The following is a 20,939-nucleotide window of genomic DNA, read 5'->3' as shown; positions in this document are numbered from 1 at the left end:
TGGCCTCTTCTTGTGATTTTTACCAGACTACTTGCCTAACTTTGTTGATACTTTGTTGATTTTGATTTTTACCTTTTTGTTTTTCTTTTTATCTCTTCATCTTTTTTTTTTACATGTTTCCTTTTTTTTTTTTCAATTTTTTTTTTGAGACAGGTTTCACTCTCACCCAGGCTGGAGTGTAGCGGTGCAATCTCAGCTCCCTGCAACCTCTGCCTCTGGTTCAAGTGATTCTCCCACTTAGTACAGAAAAATTCTAAAAATGTGATTGATTCAATACCTTTTATATCTGCATATAAGACCCTAAAAATGGGTTAAGTTATCTTATCTCAATAATTTCCCCTACCAGTGGCTTATCTTGTATCCTTGGACTCTGATGGTTTTCATGTGATATCAGGCAATGAATGCTCTATTACATTAAACAGGAATGTTAGCTAAAGTTGATGAAACTACCTTGGAATAATTAGTCCTTCAAGAAAAATTTAATTGTTTTAAAATAAAGCTTTCAAATATTTAACCATTTTGAATAGCAAAAGAATGAAGTGTCCTGTTTAGCAACTGTTTGGGTGACTACTTCATGCAAGGCTCTGTAGGGGATAGGAAGATAATTACTGTCCTCGTGTAGATTAAAATCTAGTACGAAAGGAAGATAAGACAGCTAAGGTAAATGAGTCTTAAAAAAATAGAGAGGAGAAAAGCTCTGTGACAGTACAAAGAACTATATGGATAGGGGAGAAGAGGACAATTGCATCAGATTGCTACAGGAGTGCTGCCTGTAAAAATAAAGTAAGTTTCATTTTATTTAGTAAGACCTGCCTAGAACCATTGAATTGAGAAGGATTTTGAGAGGGAGCCTAGATTCAGAGGAGAAGGCAATTAGTGATGTCTGTTATAGACAAGGGAAATGAGTGTGGTAATATGTGCAATTTCTGGAACATTGAAAATAAACCTGGCCAGGTGCGGTGGCTCACGCCTGTAATCCTAGCACTTTGGAAGGCCGAGTTGGGTGATCACCTGAGGCCAGGAGTTCGAGACCAGCCTGGCCAACATGGTGAAACCCTGCCTCTACTAAAAATACAAAAATTAGCCGGGCGTGGTGGCAGGGGCCTGTAATCTCAGCTACCCAGGAGGCTGAGGCGGGAGAATGACTTGAATCCAGGAGGCAGAGGTTACAGTGAGCTGAGATGATGCCACTGTACTCCAGCCTGGGCGACAGAGAGAGACTCTGTCTCAAAAAAAAAAAAAAAGGAAGGAAGGAAGGAAAGAAAACCTTAAAGAACACAGAGATGGGTAGAAATGGAAAGGAGCATATTCTAGGTAGAGCGAATGTTAAAGAGTTTGAAAGCAACAGCTATGTTCAAGGAATGGTGTGAGTGGTTGAATCTAGACCCCAGGTTATATTAGGTCTCATAATGATTAAGACTAGGAAGGAGACAGAGGGGCCAGACTGAGGAGGACCTTGAACTCCAGGGGTAAAGGAGTTATACTCAGTGGTAGTAGGGAGCATGTGAAATGTTCTTTAAAAATTATCTTGGCCGGGCGTGGTGGCTCACGCCTGTAATCCCAGCACTTTGGGAGGCTGAGGTGGGCGGACCACGAGGCCAGGAGATCAAGACCATCCTGGCTAACATGGTGAAACCCCGTCTCTACTAAAAAAATGCAAAAAAAAAAAAAAAAAATTAGCTGAGTGTGGTGGCGGGCGCCTGTAGTCCCAGCTACTCGGGAGGCTGAGGCAGGAGAATGGCGTAAATCCGGGAGGCGGAGCTTGCAGTGAGCTGAGATCCGGCCACTGCACTCCAGCCCCAGCGACAGAGCGAGACTCCGCCTCAAAAAAAAAAAAGAAAAGAAAAGAAAATGGGCCAGGCACCATGGCTCATGCCCTAATCCCAGCACTTTGGGAGGCCAAGGCGGGCAGATCACCTGAGATCGGGAGATTAAGACCACACTGGCCAACATGGTGAAACCCTGTCTCTACTAAAAATACAAAACTTAACCAGGTGTGGTGGCACATGCCTGTGGTCCCAGCTACTGGGGAGGCTGAAGCATGAGAATCGCTTGAACCCAGGAGATGGAGGTTATAGTGAGCCAAGATCAAGCCACTGTGCTCCAGCCTGGGCAAAAGAGTGAGACTCTGTCTCAAAAAATAAAAAATAAAAAAAGTACATAGTAAAACAAAGTTCAACATTTGGGAAATAGCAGGTCAATTATACTGTTACCCATACAGGAGAATACAATGTAGTCATTAAAAAACATTAAAGGGACTGGCCACGGTGGCTTATGCCTGTAATCCCAGCACTTTGGGAGGCCAAGGTAGGCAGATCACTTGAAGTCAGGAGTTCGAGACCAGCCTGGCCAAGCTGGTGAAACCCCGTCTCTACTAAAAATACAAAAATCAGTCACTCGTAGTGGTGGACACCTGTAATCCCAGCTACTCTGGAGACTGAAGCAGGAGAATCACTTGAACCCGGGAGGTGGAGCCTGCAGTGAGCTGCCAAGATTGTGCCATTATACTCCAGCCTGGGTGACAGAGTAGGACTATGTCTCTAAAAAAAAAAAAAAAAAAGCACTAAAGGGCATTTCATGCCAGAAAGGTATTCATTATATATAAGGATAATAGCAAGTGACAAAATGCAGAATATAAAATTTTACAGCAGTTTTTTTGTTTTTTTCTTTTGAGAGCGTGGACGTAGACAAGTGGCTAGAAGGAAATACATCAGTATGTTTTAATGGCTATCTTGAGTGGTTTTTTAAAAATTTCTAAATTTTCCAAATTAACAATAAACACATTCTAGGCTGTTGAAGAGGAAAAATACTACTTAAAAAAATAGGGAAAAGTTGTATGCCATTTTAGAAACAAAATTGTACTTACATCTCTGAATTTTCTAGGCAGTTAAATTTTTGAGCTCTTCTGTGGACTGTTTCTAAATAAAAATGAGTAGATCCATTAACAACAATTGATCAGTTTATACAAGTGATAAATAGCAAGGTGATCGTTTCCCATACATATCTCATTTCCCATACTTAGGATGCCTTTGCATAAATCGAAATTAGGAGCAAAAGAAATGGTAGGCTGTTGGGTTATGGGCAAGAGATGATTTAGTTGGCCAAAGGGCATATTTTCTTAAGCAAATGTTGGCCAAGATGTTACTTTATGTTTTCAGGCTGTCTTTGCTACAGTTGGAGAACTGTGAACTCTTAGTATTAACTACTCAGTAGGAGCAAAGAACCATTTGCAATGTCTGTCAGTCTTAAATAGAACTGCACCTGTTTGGCTGAGAGGTGATATGGACCTGGATTTTTTTTTTTTTTTTTTGAGGCAGGGGGGCTTTGAAAGTAGTTTTGCCCTAGTTATGCGAAAACATGGCTGCGGCAGGTTTGGCCCTTCTTTGTAGGAGAGTCTCAGCTGCCCTGAAAGCTTCCAGGTCGTTAATAACTCCTCAGGTCCCTACCTGCACAGGGTTTTTTCTTGGTTTGTTGCCTAAGAGTACACCAAATGTGACATCCTTTCACCAATATAGATTACTTCATACCATATTGTCAAGAAAAGGACTAGAAGAATTTTTTGATGACCCAAAAAACTGGGGGCAAGAAAAAGTAAAATCTGGAGCAGCATGGACCTGTCAGCAACTAAGGAACAAAAGTAATGAAGATTTACACAAACTTTGGTATGTCTTACTGAAAGAAAGAAACATGCTTTTAACCCTAGAGCAGGAGGCCAAGCGGCAGAGATTGCCAATGCCAAGTCCAGAGCGGTTAGATAAGGTAGTAGATTCCATGGATGCATTAGATAAAGTTGTCCAGGAAAGAGAAGATGCCCTAAGGCTTCTTCAGACTGGTCAAGAAAGAGCTAGACCTGGTGCTTGGAGAAGAGACATCTTTGGAAGAGTCATCTGGCACAAGTTCAAGCAGTGGGTTATACCTTGGCACCTAAATAAAAGATACAATAGGAAACGACTCTTTGCCATGCCTTATGTGGACCATTTTCTCAGACTGGAACGTGAGAAATGAGCCCGCATGAAAGCACGGAAGGAAAATTTAGAGAGAAAGAAAGCAAAAATTCTTCTAAAAAAGTTTCCACATCTTGCTGAAGCCCAGAAGTCAAGTCTTCTCTAAGATGTCTGAACTCTTAAATTCACCATTTTGTTTTTCTTGAATAGTCTGTGTACAAGAGTAAATATGTTAAGTGGTTTATAAAGAAATTCTGTTTTTAAAAAAAAAAGAAAGAAAGTAGTTTTGGTATAATAAAGAGGTGATGAGAACTATGTGATTACAAAAATGTTCATAGGAGTGCAGTTTCTTTCCAGCCTTTGGGTTTGAGAATGAATGTTTCTGCCCATGGGGAAATCAACTGGCATTTTTCTGATTTTGTTTGTTTGTTTTTTAAGTTACTGATGTTCTAGAAATTTCAACAAAATAAGGAGTGTTTTTGTATTTCAAATGTAGTGCCCGTTTCTTTATTTCTTTCTGGTTCTTTCCACTGGTGTGTGTTGATAATATGATCTGGAAGGGTAGTGATAGTGCATGGGAATTTGTAAATGATCACAAAGTACTTTGTCACAGGAAATCTAGAGAAATAATGACTTTGGCATATGTATAAGAGAAATATATCTAACTGTTAGGTCTAAACTAAAAACTTGGTACTTTGCTTTTACTTTTTGGTTTGGTATAACCAAAAAAAAAATTGAAAAATAAAATAGAAGCAATGATTTGTTTTCTCAGGTGTAGCTGTATTTGACTGACTCTATTGTAAGAGGACACATTTAAGACTGAATGGTTGGATAATGGTAGTTGAATCTGATAGGTTGAAGTTTTGGATATGGAATGGAAAGAGAAGAGAGAGCTGGGCAAGCTGAGAATTCCTGTAGTTCCAACTACTGGGAAAGCTGAGGTGGGAGGATCATCTGAGCCCTGGAGTTTGAGACTGCAGTGAGCTATGATCATGCCACTGCATTCCAGTCTGGATGACAGAGTGAGACCCTGTCTCAAAACATAAATAAATAAAAAGAGGAAAGCGCTAAAATGAGAATTCTGATTCAGAATATAAAAATATTCTACTGTCCCATTATTTTTTGTTCTTTAATAAGCTTTAACATTGACGTATAATGGATATAAAGAAAAGCACACAAATTATAATGTGCAGCTCAATGAATTTTCATAAAACTAACACTCCCCTGTAACCACTGGTCAAAACAGACTGAGATACAGAACGTTGCACCTGGTGCTGTGGCTCATGCCTGTGATCCCAACACTTTGGGAGGCTGAGGCTGGCAGATAACTTGAGCTCAGGAGTTCCAGACCAGCCTGGGCAACATGACAAAATCCGGTCTCTACAAAAAATACAAAAATTAGCCGGGCCTGCTGGTGCACACCTGTAGTCCTAGCTACTTAGGAGGCTGAGGTAGGAGGATCCCCTGAACCTGGGAAGTCAAGGCTGGAGTGAACCAAGATCACACCATTGTACTCCAGCCTGTGTGACAGGAGTGAGACCCTATCTCAAAAAAAAAAAAAAAAAAAAAACACCTTTCTAGTATATAAATAGAAAATTTCCTTTGTACCCCTTCTAGTCCCTACTTGCCCTTTCCTCTCAAAGACAAGCATTACTGTGACTTATACTATCATAGAGTAACTTTGTTTATCTTTGAACTTTATGTAAATGGAATAACAAATCACATACTCTTTTGTGTCTGCCTTCTTTTGATTAGCGTTTAAATTATGACATCAGCCATATCATTTGGGTTTTCCACCATTGCTATGTAGTATTTCATTGTAAGAAGTTACCATGATTTATTTCCTCATTCTACTAATGATGGACATTTGGACTGTTTCCAGCTTTTGGTTATTACAAATAAATACTGTTAGTATTTTTAATATATGTCTTTTTTTGGTACATGCATTTTCTTTTTTTTGAGACACAGTCTTGCTCTGTTGCCCAGGCTGGAGTGCAGTGGTGCCATCTCGGGTCACTGCAAGCTTTGCCTCCCGGGCTTACGCCATTCTCCTGCCTCAGCCTCCCGAGTAGCTGGGACTACAGGCACCCGCTACCACGCCCAGCTAATTTTTTTTTGTATTTTTAGTAGAGATGGGGTTTCACTGTGTTAGTCAGGATGGTCTTGATCTCCTGACCTTGTGATGCACCCACCTCAGCCTCCCAAAGTGCTGGGATTACAGGCATGAGCCACCGTGCCCGGCCAGTACATACATTTTCATTGGATATACAAGTAGGAAGTGGAATTGCTAGATCATAGGGGTATATGTATATTTAGCTTTAGTAGGTACTTCCAAATATTAACAGTTTTCCAAAGCGGTTATATCAATTTACAAGCCTAACAGCAATTTCAGTTGCTCCAAGTCCCTACCAACAGGTATATTCTCAGTCTTAACTTCTAGCCATTCTAGTAAATGGTATCTTAATGTGGTTTTAATTTGCGTTTGCTTAATGACTAATGAGGTTGAGCACCTTTTCATATGTTTATTGGCCATTTGGATAACATTTTTTGTGAAGTCCTTATTCGTGTCTCTTGCCCACCGTGCATCTTTAAAAACTGGATTATCAATCTTTTTTTTTTTTTTTTTTTAGATGGAGTTTCACTCTTGTGGCCCAGGCTGGAGTGCAATGGCACGATCTCAGCTCACTGCAACCTCTGCCTCCTGGGTTCAAGCGATCCTCCTGCCTCAGCCTCCCGAGTAGCTGGGATTACAGGTGCACGCTGCCACATGTGCTTAATTTTTGTATTTTTAGTAGAGACAGGGTTTCACCATGTTGGCCAGGCTGGTTTCGAACTCATGACCTCAGGTGATCCTTCTGCCTCGGCCTCCCAAAGTGCTGGGATTACAGGCATGAGCCCCTGAGTCTGGCCTGGATTATCAGTCTTTAAAAAAAATGATTTGTAAGTTTTGTTTATATACGCTGGATATCCACCCTTTGTCAGTCCCATAAATTGCCACTATTACACTTTGTAGCTTCCCTTTTAATTTTCTTAATGGTATGTTTTAATGAACCAGAGAGTTTTTTCCACCAACTTTTTATTTGTTGAAATTTGAAATCTTTAAAAAAGTTTTGGCCAGGTGCGGTGGCTCACACTTGTAATCCCAGCACTTTGGGAGGCCAAGGCCGGTGGATCACCTAAGGTCAAGAGTTCGAGACTAGCCTGCCAAATATGGTGAAACCCCCGTCTCTACTAAAAATACAAAAATTAGGCCAGGCATGGTGGCTCATGCCTGTAATCCCAGCACTTTGGGAGGCCGAGGTGGGCAGATCACCTGAGATCAGGAGTTCGAGACCAGCCTGGCCAGCATTGTGAAACCCCGTCTCTACTAAAAATATAAAAATTAGCCGGGCATGGTGGTGGTTGCCTGTAATCCCAGCTGCTCAGGAGGCTGAGGCAGGAGAATCGCTTGAACCTGGGAGGCAGAGGTTTCAGTGAGCCGAGATCGTGCCATTGCACTCTAGCCTGGGCAACGGAGTGAGACTCCCTCTCAAAAAAAAAAAACAAAACCCCAAAAATTAGCTGAGCGTGGTGGCGTGCGCCTGTAGTCCCAGCTACTCAGGAGGCTGAGACAGGAGAATCACTTGAACCCAGGAGGTGGAGGCTGCAGTGAGCAACTGCACTCCAACCTGGGCAACAGAGCGAGACTCCATCTCAAGGGAAAAAAAAAAGTTTCAAGCAAAGCGTAGTGGTATGCACCTGTAGTTTCAGCTACTCTGGATGCTGAGATGGGAGAATCACTTGAGCCCAGAAGTTTGAGTCCAGCTTAGGTAACATAGGGAGACCCTGTTTCAAAAAAAAAAAAAAAAGCTTAAAACTCTTCAAAAAAAAAAACCTATGTAGTAGGCACAACTGTTTCTAAAAATAAACTATACAGGGTAGATTTTCCCCTTGGAGTCAAAATTGTAAATTCTTTCAACACAGCATTGACCTAAATCATTATAACCCAATGAAATCAGTGGCTCCCATATAATTCCCAGAGGTTTCCCTGTCCCCACCCAAACAACTTTTCTCTATTCAGCAATTGTCCATTGCTTAGATCTGCTCTTTCCATTCTATATTATTGATTTATTCTATATTTTTTATACCACTAGCCATAATGATTTTCATGCATGTACAAACAGATTTCATCTGTTGATTTGATAAGTAAGTGATGCAAGTTTTAATGACTAATATGAGACTAAAATTTTCCTTATTCGTTCCTTTACAATTCTAAGATATTTTAATGCATCAACTGAATAGTGAAGTCATTATTGCAAATGCTTTTATCACATAGTGCCCAAGTTAGTCAGCAAATAGTTAAAGATGCTTTGGTTTTTCCAGGAAAGTCGTTTTCCAAAAATTTTCAAGTAATGATGGTAATACATTTAAAAATGTATCACTCAACAAGGTTGTCAGAAAACTTACACATCAAATCAAAAAACCAGTGAGTTAAGGAAAGAGGAAAACACACCTTCACTTTCTTTCTTTTTTTTTTTTTTTGAGACAGAGTCTCACTCTTCACTTTCTTTTTTTTTTTTTTTTTTTGAGACAGAGTCTCACTCTGTCACCCTGGCTGGAGTGCAGTGGCGCGATCTCAACTCACTGCAACCTCTGCCTCCCGGGTTCAAGCGATTCTTCTGCCTCAGCCTCCTGAGTAGCTGGGATTACAGGCGCACACACCATGTGTGGCTAATTTTTGCATTTTTAGTAGAGATGGGGTTTCACCATATTGAACAGGCTGGTCTCAAACACACCTTCACTTTCTCCACTGGAATTTTTGTTTATCATGTAGCCAATAATAATATTCCCATATTCCCATGAGGAAAAGAGGTTGAGGAAGAAAATAATTCACACTAGTAATTTAGTATTTTATTTCTGAGATGCTACAGCTTTGACATTATTATAACCCAAATTAAAAGGAGTGTCATTAACCAAAAAGGAGAATATTGATAAACCAAACTGCAGTAAAATTTAAAACTTCTGTTCAAATTGGAGACATCTTATTATGCATTAAAAGTCAGATAATTGTATTGTGTTAAATTTTTTGAGTTTGTTAATTATATTGTAGCTATGTAGGAGAATATCCTTGTTCTTAGGAGATAATGCTGAAGTATTTAGGGATGAAGTATCCTGGTGTCTGCAGCTAGCTCTCAGATAGCTCAGGAATAAAACAACAAAATTTAAAAATATAAATAAATAAAGCAGAGTTGGTGAACAGGTGAAAAGTATATGATTATTCATTGCAGTATTCTTTTTTTTATTTTATTTAAAATATGTTAGAATATTTTAGGTTCTAGAAAACTTCACTCTACACTTGTGAGAGAGTGAGTGAAAAGAGCATCTTAGTATTATACAAATAGTTTTGATCTGTCCGGGTGCAGTGGCTCACACCTGTATTCCCAGCACTTTGGGAGGCCAAGATGGGCAGCTCACTTGAGGTCAGGAGTTCAAGATCAGCCTGACCAACATGGTGAAACCCTGTCTCTACTAAAAATATAAAAATTAGCCAGGTATGGTGGCAGGCACCTGGAATCCCAACTACTTGGGAGGCTGAGGCAGAAGAATTGCTTGAACCTGGGACACAGAGGTTGCAGTGAGCCAAGATCATGTGCTGCTGCACTCCAGCCTGGGTGACAGAGTGAGACTCTGTCTCTAAAAAACAAACAAACAAAAAACAGTTTTGACCTAGTGGACCCCCAAAAGAAGTATGGAGAGCCCAGGATCTGCAGGTGTTCCCTGACCACACTTTGAGATTTGTTGCCTTAGAGTATTATTTTGATGATTTGATACAGCCTTATTTATAAAACTCTTAGCTCACTGTCTGGATCTTAATAAGTGCTTAAAAACTATTAACTGTTGTTATTCTTATGAGCAGCATTTGAGAAATTTTAAGCAGAGTAGACATCTGATCATATTTACGTTCTTAGGTCACTTTGCCAACATGGTAGAAGGTAGATTGGTGAGGAATGAAAATAGCAACAGGGAGATGAGTTAGATTCCTTTAGTAAGCTAGACTAATATAGTAACCCTTGAAGTAAGACAGTAGAAATAGAATTGGAGAATAAAGAATGGGTTCTATAGATCCTGGTAGGAAAATGGAAAGTTTTAGTGACTGATTGGATGTATTGGGGTTGGGAAGTCCTGGGCAGTAAGAATGAGGAACTAAGAACAATTCTTAGGTTTCTAGCTTAGGTTTATATAGGAAGAAGAAAACCTTTGAGAAGAAAGATTAGGGAGTTCAGTTATAAGTGTATCTGTAGGCCATCTAAGTGGAAATAAATACCTAGGAGACAATTGAATAGATACTAGAGCACAGGGAATTTGGATCCTTGATCCACAGGTTTTAGTTAAAGCCATAGATGAGAGAAGCCAGGAGGATGTGTAACATTAAATATAGAACTAAATATAGTAGGCACCCACTAAGATGGTCCCCAATGATCCCTGCTATCAGTGTGCCCTTGTTTAATCTTCTCTTGAGGGTGGGCTGGACCTAATGATAGTAAAAGTGATGGAATGCCACTTCTGAGATTAAGTTACCAAAAGACCATGGCTTCTGTTCTCCCCTTCTTCCCCAGAGATGCAAATTGCCATGTTGTGAGTATAAAGAAAACTAGCTTGGGATTTCAGAGATCCTGGTTATTGGAAGTAGATCTATTCTACTTACTGACTTGATAAATAACCACTCTCTGAGCTTCATTTTCCTTTTCTGTGAAATCAAGGTAATAATAATGCCTCTCTTAATAGTTGTTGAGAGAATTAAATTGGATGTTGATTATAAAATGCTTAGTATGACTCTTCATGATCTTGGATTTTGCCATTAATTTTTATTTGTTTATTTTTTTTACAAGATGATCATGAACTTTATTCATTTCCAAATTGTAATGTTCAGATATGTTACTGGACTCAAAAAGAATTGAGCTAAGTTCCTGGAAACAAAATAAATAAACCAACTAAATTCTATATACAAGACAAACAGATAAAAAGAAATTAAAAATACCATCTAAGATGTCAGACAGTAATAAAGATGAAGTACATCTACAGAATGATGTATGTAAGATATCTATAGTTATATAATAATACTCCATGGAGAGCCTTTGTAAAAGACCAAATGAGTGAATATGAATAAATACTGTAAGTAGATTAGAAAGCTCAGTATCTTAAAGATTCAGTTTCTCCCAAAAACATTCATGGATTTAATATAATTCAAATTACAGTCCCCCAAAATGTCTCAAAACTTGAAAGCTCATTTTAAAATTTTATAGAAAAGCAAAGAACCAGTGAAAGCTAAGAGGCTCCTGGGTAGGTGCAGTGGCTCATGCCCATAACCCTAGCCCTTTGGAAGGCCGAGGTGGGAGGATCGCTTGAGTTCAGGAGTTTGAGACCAACCTGGGCAACATGATGAAACCCTATCTCTGCAAAAAATACAAAAATTAGCCAGGCGTGCTGATGTGCACCTATAATCCCAGCTACTTGGTGGGGCTGAGGTGGGAGAATCACTTGAGCCTGGGAGATGGAGGCTGCAGTGAGCCAAGATTGCACCACTGCACTCCAGCCTGGGTGACAGAGCAAGACCCTGTCTCAAAAAAAAAAAAAAAAAAAAAAAACTGTGAGAGACTGTTGATAAAGAAGTGACCATGGGTTTAGTTATGACACCAAAAGCACAAACAACAAAAGGAGACATAGATATGTTGAACTTCATTAAAATTAAAAACTTTTGGCCGGGCGCGGTGGCTCAAGCCTGTAATCCCAGCACTTTGGGAGGCCGAGACGGGCGGATCACGAGGTCAGGAGATCGAGACCATCCTGGCTAACATGGTGAAACCCCGTCTCTACTAAAAAATACAAAAAACTAGCCGGGCGACATGGCGGGCGCCTGTAGTCCCAGCTGCTTGGGAGGCTGAGGCAGGAGAATGGCGTAAACCCAGGAGGCGGAGCTTGCAGTGAGCTGAGATCCGGCCACAGCACTCCAGCCTGGGCGGCAGAGCGAGACTCCGTCTCAAAAAAAAAAAAAAAAAATAAAAACTTTTGTGTGTCCAAGGGCATTATCAATAAAGCAAAAAGACAACCAACAGAATGGGAGAAAAGTTTTTCAAATTATGTTTTAAGTTTTAATAATATATTAAATATCAAATAATATATTCAGTTTTTCTGATAAGGGTCTAGTATCCAGAATAAATAACTCTTAGAACCCAACAACAAAAAAACAGCCCAGTTAAGAAATGAGCAAAGGACTTGAATAGACGTTGCTCCAAAGAAGAAATACGAATGGCTAACAAGCACATGCAAAGATTTAGTCATTAGGGAAATCCAAATCAAAACCATGTGATACCACTTTATACCCTCTAGGATGGCTATAATTAAAAAAAAAAAAAAACAGAAAATAAGAAGTATTGGCAAGGATATGGTGAAATTAGAACCTTCATACATTGCTGGTGGCAATATAAAATGGTGTACCCCCTGTGGGAAACTGTTTGGTATTTCTTTAAAAGGTTAAAAGGTAGAATTACCATATGACCCAGCAATTCCACTGCTAGGTATATACCCAGAAGAACTGAAAACAGGCACTCAAACAAATGCTTGTACACAAATGTTCACATCAGTGCTATTCACACGAGCCAAAAGGTGGAAACAACCCAAGTGTCCATCAACAGATGAATGAATAAACAAAATGTAGTATATCCACACAATGGAATGCTATTCGGCCATTCAAATGAATGAAGTACTGATGCTACAACATATAAATGAATCTTCAAAATATTATACTATATGAAGGCAGTTAGACACAAAAGGACACATAATGTGTGATTTCATTTACATGAAACATGTAGAGTAGGTAGATCCAGAAGACATGCAAAAGCAGATTGGTGGTTCCCAGGGCCTAGAGAAAGTGTTGAATGGGGAGTGACTACTTGATGGATTTGGGATTTTTTGGGGGGAGGTGAAAATGTTTTGGAACTTGATATAAGTTGTGGTTTTAACATTGTGAATGCACTAAATGCCACTGAATTGTATACTTTAAAAATGTGAATTTCACCTCAATCAGAAACTACCTAGTATGGTGTTTGACACCTAGCAAGCTACCAATAAATTTAAAATATTATTGCATAGTGTAACCTTTATCAGAAATTTGCATCGTGACTTTGGTCATCAGTTTCCCGAGCTAAAAAAATGAAGTTGTTGGAATAGAAGACCTCTAAGGTCCTTACAGCATTAAAATGCTACTATTTTAAGGCCTAGTATTTCTAATTCATATAGTTAATATTTATTGTGTAACTCTAGGGTACTATGCTAGGCAGCAAGGACTTAGCAGTAAATAAGACAGACATGGTTCCTGCTGTCATGAAGCTAACATTCTAGTAGATAAGGCCTTATACAGATGATTATTTGCTGAAACATTGTTCTAAGTACAATGTGGGACAAGGCTTAAGAGGGCAGGGATGGGTCTCTTGAGAAGAAGGTATTTCAGTATGAAGAATGAGTAGGAGTTAACTGGGTAGAGAGAAGGGAGACGAGCTTTCAGAAGGGAACAGCAAAGTCTGGTAGTGGGAAAGTGCACAGTGCCTTTGAAGAACTGAAAGAAGACTAATATGATGAATTCAGACAGTGACTGGTGAGATAGACAAAGGTTGGATCATGTGAGATTTCTCAGGTTTACTAAGGATTTTGGATATTATACTGAGAGCACTGGGAAGCCACTGAAAGGCTTTAAGCAAACAATATTCAGTTTCTGATCATGTAGAAAATGGTTTGCAGGAAGGCAAGCGAGGAACTAGGGAAATAAAGTAGGAAGTCATTGCAATAGCTAAGACTGTGCTTCCTAGAACCAGGGTACTGGTAGTGGACATGGAGAGAAGTAGTTAATTTGAGAATGATTTAGGACACAGAATAAGTCTTTTTTTTAAATTAATTTTTTTTAAGAGATGGGGTCTTGCTATGTTGCCCAGGCATATCTTGAACTCCTGGCTTCAATCACTCTTCCCATCTCGGCCTCCCAAAGTGCTGGGATTACAAGCATGAACCATGCCTGGCCAGGACAGAGAATAAGTCTTGATGGACTGGCTGTGGGAAAGGGGAAAAAGGTGTCAGGGATGACTCCTAGATTTCTCTTGAGCATGTAAGTCAGTGGCATGCAAAGAACATTGGAGGGACCTCTGCTTTTGGTTAACTTGGTATGTCAGGGACTAGATTCACCTTCTTGCTTGAAACAGTTTTTTTAAATGACAAAAGATATGAAATAATGATTTTCAGGATGCTGGACATCAGGCAACAAAGGACAGTAGTCACCAAAGAGAAAGGATATAAAAGAGGTGAACTTTGTGACTGCCCCAAGCTTACTGCTTTGAAAGAGTTTCCAGGCTGTGGTGCAGGGAGAGGTTGGCGGGCTTCCTGAGTTGAAGAAATGGAGCTGAGAGTATGGAGGGGCCAAGGCAGCTAGAGTTCACAGGACAGCAGAGTACCGGAGAGGAGAGGGCAGCACAGAGAAAGAAGAGAGATCCACAGAGGGTCGTCCTGGAGTATTTAGCTGAGAACTGATCAGCACATTCACGTGAGGGAGCTACTTGAGGATGAAGAAAGAACCATCCAAGAGGATTGGAAGGAACAGTGCCTGGCACCACTGGGCCAGTAATAGTGCCTACTCCCACTGGACTGGAGAAACGTCATCATTCACAGGACACCAGGGAGGACTCAAAAGGATCTTGCCTCTGTAGTGTGGAATACATTTGTCAAAACATATCAAACTGTGCACTTCAAATATGTGCATTATCATGTGTGAATTATATCTCAGTAAAGCTTTTTACAAAACAACGCTGTGGCCGGGTGCAATGGCTCATGCCTGTAATCCCAGCACTTTGGGAGGTCAAAACAGGCAGATCACTTGAGACCAGGAGTTCAAGATCAGCCTGGCCAACATGGTAAAACCTCGTCTCTACTAAAAAGTGCAGAACATTAATCTGCTGTGGTGGTGCACGCCTGTTATCCTAGCTACTCAGGCTGAGGCATGAGAATCTTGAGCCTGGGACACTGAGGTTTCAGTGAGCCAAGATCGTACCACTGCTCTCCAGCCTGGGCAACAGAGCAAGACTCTGTCTAAAACAAAACAAAACAAAAACAACAACACTGGAGGAGGAACAGATTGTAAGGAAAGATTATGCATTTGGTTTTTGATATGGGGTTTGGCTTTGGTTGTTAACTGGAGACATTGTTTAGGCAATTAAATGTATGAATGAGTGAGGTAGTTTTAGTGGGATGGTAGAGGCAGTTTGAAATGGAGTGAGGAAATGAGTGGAAGGTAGGAAATGGAAATAGGAAAGGGAGATAATTCTTTCAGAGTGACTCTTAAGAGGGACAAAGGGTGAAAGCTAGTGAGAGAAGTGGAGTCAGAGTTTAGTTGCTTTAGGATGACAGACTTAATATATATTTAAATATCAATGCCGTGATAGAAGATGCAGGTGAATCAAATATAAGTAAGGTTTCCGAGAGGGTTTGAAGGCATAGCACTTAGAATACAGATATGTTGGCTTTAGATTGGAAGAGAGCTACTTTGTCTACTCTTGTATAATAGGGAAATGAGAGGATAGATGAAGATCAGGTTTGTGAGTTGGTGGAAAGATGAAGTGGTGCTTATATGTTGGATCCGAGACTTTACTTTTCTGTATCTCTAAATTATATGAAGCCAGGCACAGTGGCTCACACCTGTAATCCCAACACTCTGGGAGGCTGAGACGGGAGGACCACTTGAGTACAGGAGTTTGATATTACCCCAAACAACGTAGTGAGAACTCGTCTGTACAAAAAATAATTAGCCAGGTGTGGTGGCACACACCTGTAGTCCCAGCTACCTGGGAGGCTGAGATGAGGATTCCTTGAGCCTAGGAGTTCAAGGCTGCAGTGAGCTGTGACCATGCTACTTTACTCCAGCCTGGGGGACAGAGCGAGACCGTATGTATAGTCTGTTTTCATGCTGCTGATAAAGACTTACCCTAGACTGGGAGGAAAAAGAGGTTTAGTGGACTTACAGTTCCACATGGCTGGGGAGACCTCACAGTCATGGCAGAAGGCAAGGAGGAAAACATCACGTCTTACATGAATGGCAACAGGCAAAAAGAGAGCTTGTGCAGGGAAACTCATTTTAAAACCCTCAGATCTTGTGAGACCCACTTGCTATCAGGAGAACAGTATGGGAGAAACTGCCCCCATGATTCAGTTAATCTCACACCAGGTCCCTCCTACAACACATGAGAATTATGGGAGCTACAGGATGAGATTTGGGTGGGGACAAAGAGCCAAACCATATCACCCTGTCTCAAAAGACTAAATAAATTACAGGAACACATATTAGGGAATGAAGAATTTATTAAATAGGCGGTTTTTTTTTTTTTTGTTTTTGTTTTTGTTTTTGTTTTTGAGACATAGTCTCGCTCCTTCACCAGGCTGGAGTGCAGTGGCTCGGCTCACTGCAACTTCTGCCTCCTGGGTTCAAGCGATTCTCCTGCCTCAGCCTCCCAAGTAGCTCGGATTACAGGCGGGAGTGTACCACCACTCCCGGCTAATTTTTACGTTTTTAGTAGAGACAGGGTTTCATCATGTTAGCCAAGCTGGTCTCAAACTCCTGACCTCAGGTGATCTACCCACCTCGGCCTCCCAAAGTGCTGAGATTACAGGCATGAGCCACCACACCTATCCTAAATAGGCCTTTTTTTTTTTTTTTTTTTGAGATGGAGTCTCGCTCTGTCACCCAAGCTGGAGTGCGGTGGTCTTAGCTCACTGTGACCTCCACCACCAAGGTTCAAGTGATTCTCGTGCCTCAGCCTGCCAAATAGCCGGAATTACAGGCACGTGTCACCATGCCTGGCTAATTTTTTTTTTTTTTTTTGAGACAGAGTCTCACTCTGTCACCCAGGCTGGAGTGCCGTGGTGCGATCTTGGCTCACTGCAAGCTCCGTCTCCCGGGTTCATGCCATTCTGCCTCAGCCTGTGGCGTAGCTGGGACTACAGGCGCCTACCACCACGCCCAGCTAATTTTTTGTATTTTTTAGTAGAGACGGGGTTTCACTGTGTTAGCCAGGATGGTCTCGATCTCCTGACCTCGTCCCGCCTTAGCCTCCCAAAGTGCTGGGATTACAGACGTGAGCCACCACGCCCAGCCTAATTTTTTTGTTTTGTTTCATTTTAGTAGAGATGGGGTTTTACCATGTTGGTCAGGCTGATCTCACAGTCCTGACCTCAAGTGATCCACCCACCTCGGCCTCCCAAAGTGCTAGGATTACAGGCATGAGCCACCATGCCCGGCCCTAAATAGGCTTTTAATTGTAGAACTGACAACCAAAAATTTAAATATAATTTAGGAATTAAATTTTTTTATTATTTATTATTTTATTTTTTATTTTATTTTTTTTTTTTTTTTTATTTTTTGAGACGGAGTCTCGCTCTGTCGCCCAGGCTGGAGTGCAGTGGCCGGATCTCAGCTCACTGCAAGCTCCGCCTCCCGGGTTCCTGCCATTCTCCTGCCTCAGCCTCCGTACTGGGACTACAGGCGCCCGCCACCGCGCCCGGCTAGTTTTTTGTGTTTTTTTAGTAGAGACGGGGTTTCACCGTATTAGCCAGGATGGTCTCAATCTCCTGACCTCGTGATCCGCCCGCCTCGGCCTCCCAAAGTGCTGGGATTACAGGCTTGAGCCACCGCGCCCGGCCTATTTTTTATTATTTTATTGAGACAGGATCTCTGTTGCCTGGCTGGTCTCAGACTCCTGGGCTCAAGCTTTTCTCCTGCCTCGGCCTCCCAAAGTACTAGGATTATAGGTGTGAGCCACATCGTCCAGGCCAGAAATTAAATTTTTTATTCTTAAGTATTCTTATTGTCAATTTGCCTTCTAGGCTATCGTGCAACAAATAACCAACCCAAATCCCATCATCCATTGTCCCTTATACTTTGTCAAATTCTATAGTTGTGCTTTTCATGGCTGTTAGCAATCTTGAGTAAACCCTGGTGTCAGCTTAGAATTCCTAAGTGCTGTGGTGTTTGTAAGTGAGATTGAGGGATATCCAAGAATAAACTTTGTTATTTAAGTGACTTTTTTTTTTTTTTTTTTTTTGAGATGGAGTTCCACTCTTGTTGCCCAGCCTGGAGTGCAGTGGCATGATCTCAGCTCACTGCAACCTCCACCTCCCTGGTTCAAGCGATTCTCCTGCCTCAGCCTCCTGAGTAGCTGGGATTGCAGGCGCCTGCCACCACGACTGACTAATTTTTTGTATTTTTAGTAGAGAGGATTTCACCATGTTGGCCAGTCTGGTCTTGAACTCCTGACCTCAGGTGATCCACTTTGGCCTCCCAAAGTGCTGGGATTACAGGCGTGAGCCACCACGCCTGGCCCTAGGCTTAAACTTTTTAATACATGGCCATTTTATAGCTGAAACATTATGTTTCAGTATTTTTAATATACATTTCTTTGGTTGCTAATAAAGTAATGTTTACTGGCCACTTGTTTTTCTTCCTTTTATGAATTTCCTGTTATATTGTTATAGTCCTTGTCTTTCTGTTGGTTCAGTTTCCAGGATTTAAAGATGAGGAAACTAAGATCTAAAAAATGTGACTTTCCCAGGACCAACTAGTAATTTAGTGATAGAATCAATCATCATAGCACATTAAAGCTGGAAGGAATCTTAGAGATTGAGTCACCACCCTGTAATATTACAGATGCAGAAACAGAGGCCTAAATATATCTTAGGTGACTTACCTGAAGACAGCTACAAAGCTCGTTAGTGACAGAACCTGGCATCTGAATCTTGAGATCATGAAAAGGGAAAGGCATGTTAACATTTATGAGACTGTTATGTTTCTTACATGTGTTTTCTCATTTAATTCTCACTGTACTTTATTATTCCCATTTAAACAGATGAGGTAACTTGAGGTTCAGAGCTTCAATTATTTGCCCAGAGTCACAGTTATTTGTAAAACTGGGACTGGAGTCCAGGTCTTCTGATTCTTAATCTAGGAGCTTCATTGCCTCATAATAGTAACAGTGGATGTTTCTTCGCTTCACTCAAATGCTCTTTTGATAAAATACGATTTGCTTCTTGGAGCTTGTAAATAAACCTTTATTTCACAGTTCCTGTTGATACTGGACACCAGTCTGACACTTAAGACACTTGGAAGCTTAAAGAAATTTTTGTTATAAACAAAAACAGATCAAATACTATCTTATGCTTATTGGGTGAATAGAATTGAGATCCATGCACTATATGTGACCTAAGTGTTTTTTAGGTTTTGTTTTGTTTTTGAGACAGAGTCTTGCTCTGTTGCCAGACTGGAGTGTAGTGGCACAATCTCAGCTCACTGCAACCTCTGCCTCCTGGGCTTAAGCAATTCTCCTGCCTCAGCCTCCCAAGTAGCTGGGACTATAGGCACGCACCACCATGTCCAGCTAATTTTTATATTTTTAGTAGAGACGGGTTTTCACCATGTTAAACAGGATAGTCTTGATCTCTTGACCTCGTGATCCACCCACCTCGGCCTCGGCAAAAGTGCTGGGATTATAGGCGTGAGCCACCGTGCCCAGCCATGGCCTAACTTTTTTATGGTAGTGATAGTCTGGGTTGAAACTCTTAGCATTACCTTAGAATCTATAGTCTTGGTTGAAACCCTTAGCATTACCTTAGAACTATTTTTATTCCAAGGAGAATAAAATCTTAATATATAAAATGAAAATGACATTTGGGTTCTGTGAAGTGTAAAATGGACCTCAAATCAACAAGGGGTCAGATAGGAACAAAATCAAAACCATGTCGATTGCATCCTCCATATCTGTAAAAAAGCCCCATTTCTTGACGGGGCTCAAAATTTCAAAATCTATCAGAGCTAACTTGGTTGAGGCTTCATCCTATGGAGATGCACAAAGATTAGTATTGACTTGTGTATAACTTTAATGACACTCTTGATTTGGTCCAGTTATGTAGAAGTTGGTAAAATCTGTGTTCTGCCTTTCTGCTTTGCAGAGAATCTTCTAAGTGATTGGGTTGGTGTTTTTAAAACCTGCTAGTCGCATCTAAATGAGCTGGGGAAGATGGAAGAGAGCAGCATGTGATAAAATGTTCCTTTTTTCCCTTCACATACTATTTTGTTAAGTCTCCTAGAATATAGGTACCAAAAATTAACTCACTTTCTTCTTTCTAGTTTTCAGTAGTGGGGATCTGTTAAACCTTATTATTTAAGAAATAGACATTAATTCTTATCTCTGGTATTTTTCTGATTTGCTTTATTGTAGCAAGAGCTGCACATTAATTAACACATTAATCAGTGCATGCAGAGATGGTTACATAACAGTCTGAGCCATTAACTCAGTCCACTATTGAAAATTAAGTATCTCCAGAAGTAATTCTTAATCTAGTATCAAACATAACAGTCTTTTAAGATTTCCTTTGGAATGTTGAAAAGAGATCAAATGAAACCTTCAGAATGGTTATTTATTAGGGAACAAGAAACCTCCAATTTCATTCACCTATTGTAGCTCCACTTTCTCATTTTAATGCTCAATCCACAGTGGCGATGGTAAAAGATGTCCTGCACCTACAGAGATGGCAGTGGGAGAGGGGACATCACCTTTCCATTTATTGCTTGTTGCAATTTGGCCTGTTTACAGACAGAATTGCTCTGTGGGTTCTTCTAGTGGAGAGTGGAGGAAATCAAGATAGCAACAAGAAATCAGCATTTACACATGACCCATGAATTGGCTAATTTTTAACATGTAGTTAAGAAATGATTACAGCCTGCAGAGTCATGACCTCAACTTTTCATCAGCTCCATTGGATTGTGCCTCAGTTTGGAAATGAAGGAGGTATACGGGAAGTTTTAATTGTACCTGTGTGATTTATCCCTAGTCAGCTCTTTAATTTCTTCTGGCTGTCTGAGGTTTCCGACATGCTGTAAATTTCCCCAACTTTTTCATTATCTGCAATTTCTTTATGACTCGTGAATCG

The 20,939-nt window shown here is 40.6% G+C and overlaps 2 protein-coding genes across 2 annotated transcripts in view; both read left to right on the top strand.

Annotated features, from left to right (window-relative positions):
• The window catches only part of LIN52 (lin-52 DREAM MuvB core complex component), a 117,254-nt gene that overhangs the window by 30,124 nt on the left and 66,191 nt on the right, over positions 1-20,939 (top strand). The gene's annotated exons all lie outside the window — the stretch shown is intronic.
• LOC117069354 (39S ribosomal protein L47, mitochondrial-like) lies at positions 3,330-4,196 on the top strand. Its single transcript, XM_033187499.1, has one exon. The coding sequence runs from the start codon at positions 3,358-3,360 to the stop codon at positions 4,003-4,005; it is 648 nt and encodes a 215-aa protein (XP_033043390.1). The 5' UTR covers positions 3,330-3,357; the 3' UTR covers positions 4,006-4,196.

Source organism: Trachypithecus francoisi, unplaced genomic scaffold (genome assembly GCF_009764315.1).
Source record: "Trachypithecus francoisi isolate TF-2019V2 unplaced genomic scaffold, Tfra_2.0 Lachesis_group3, whole genome shotgun sequence".
NCBI lineage: Eukaryota > Metazoa > Chordata > Mammalia > Primates > Cercopithecidae > Trachypithecus > Trachypithecus francoisi.
This window is presented reverse-complemented; position numbering and strand designations above follow the sequence as displayed.

Excerpts from the sequence above, each read along its gene's own strand:
- LOC117069354 (XM_033187499.1), top strand. The coding sequence starts at position 3,358 with ATGGCTGCGGCAGGTTTGGCCCTTCTTTGTAGGAGAGTCTCAGCTGCC.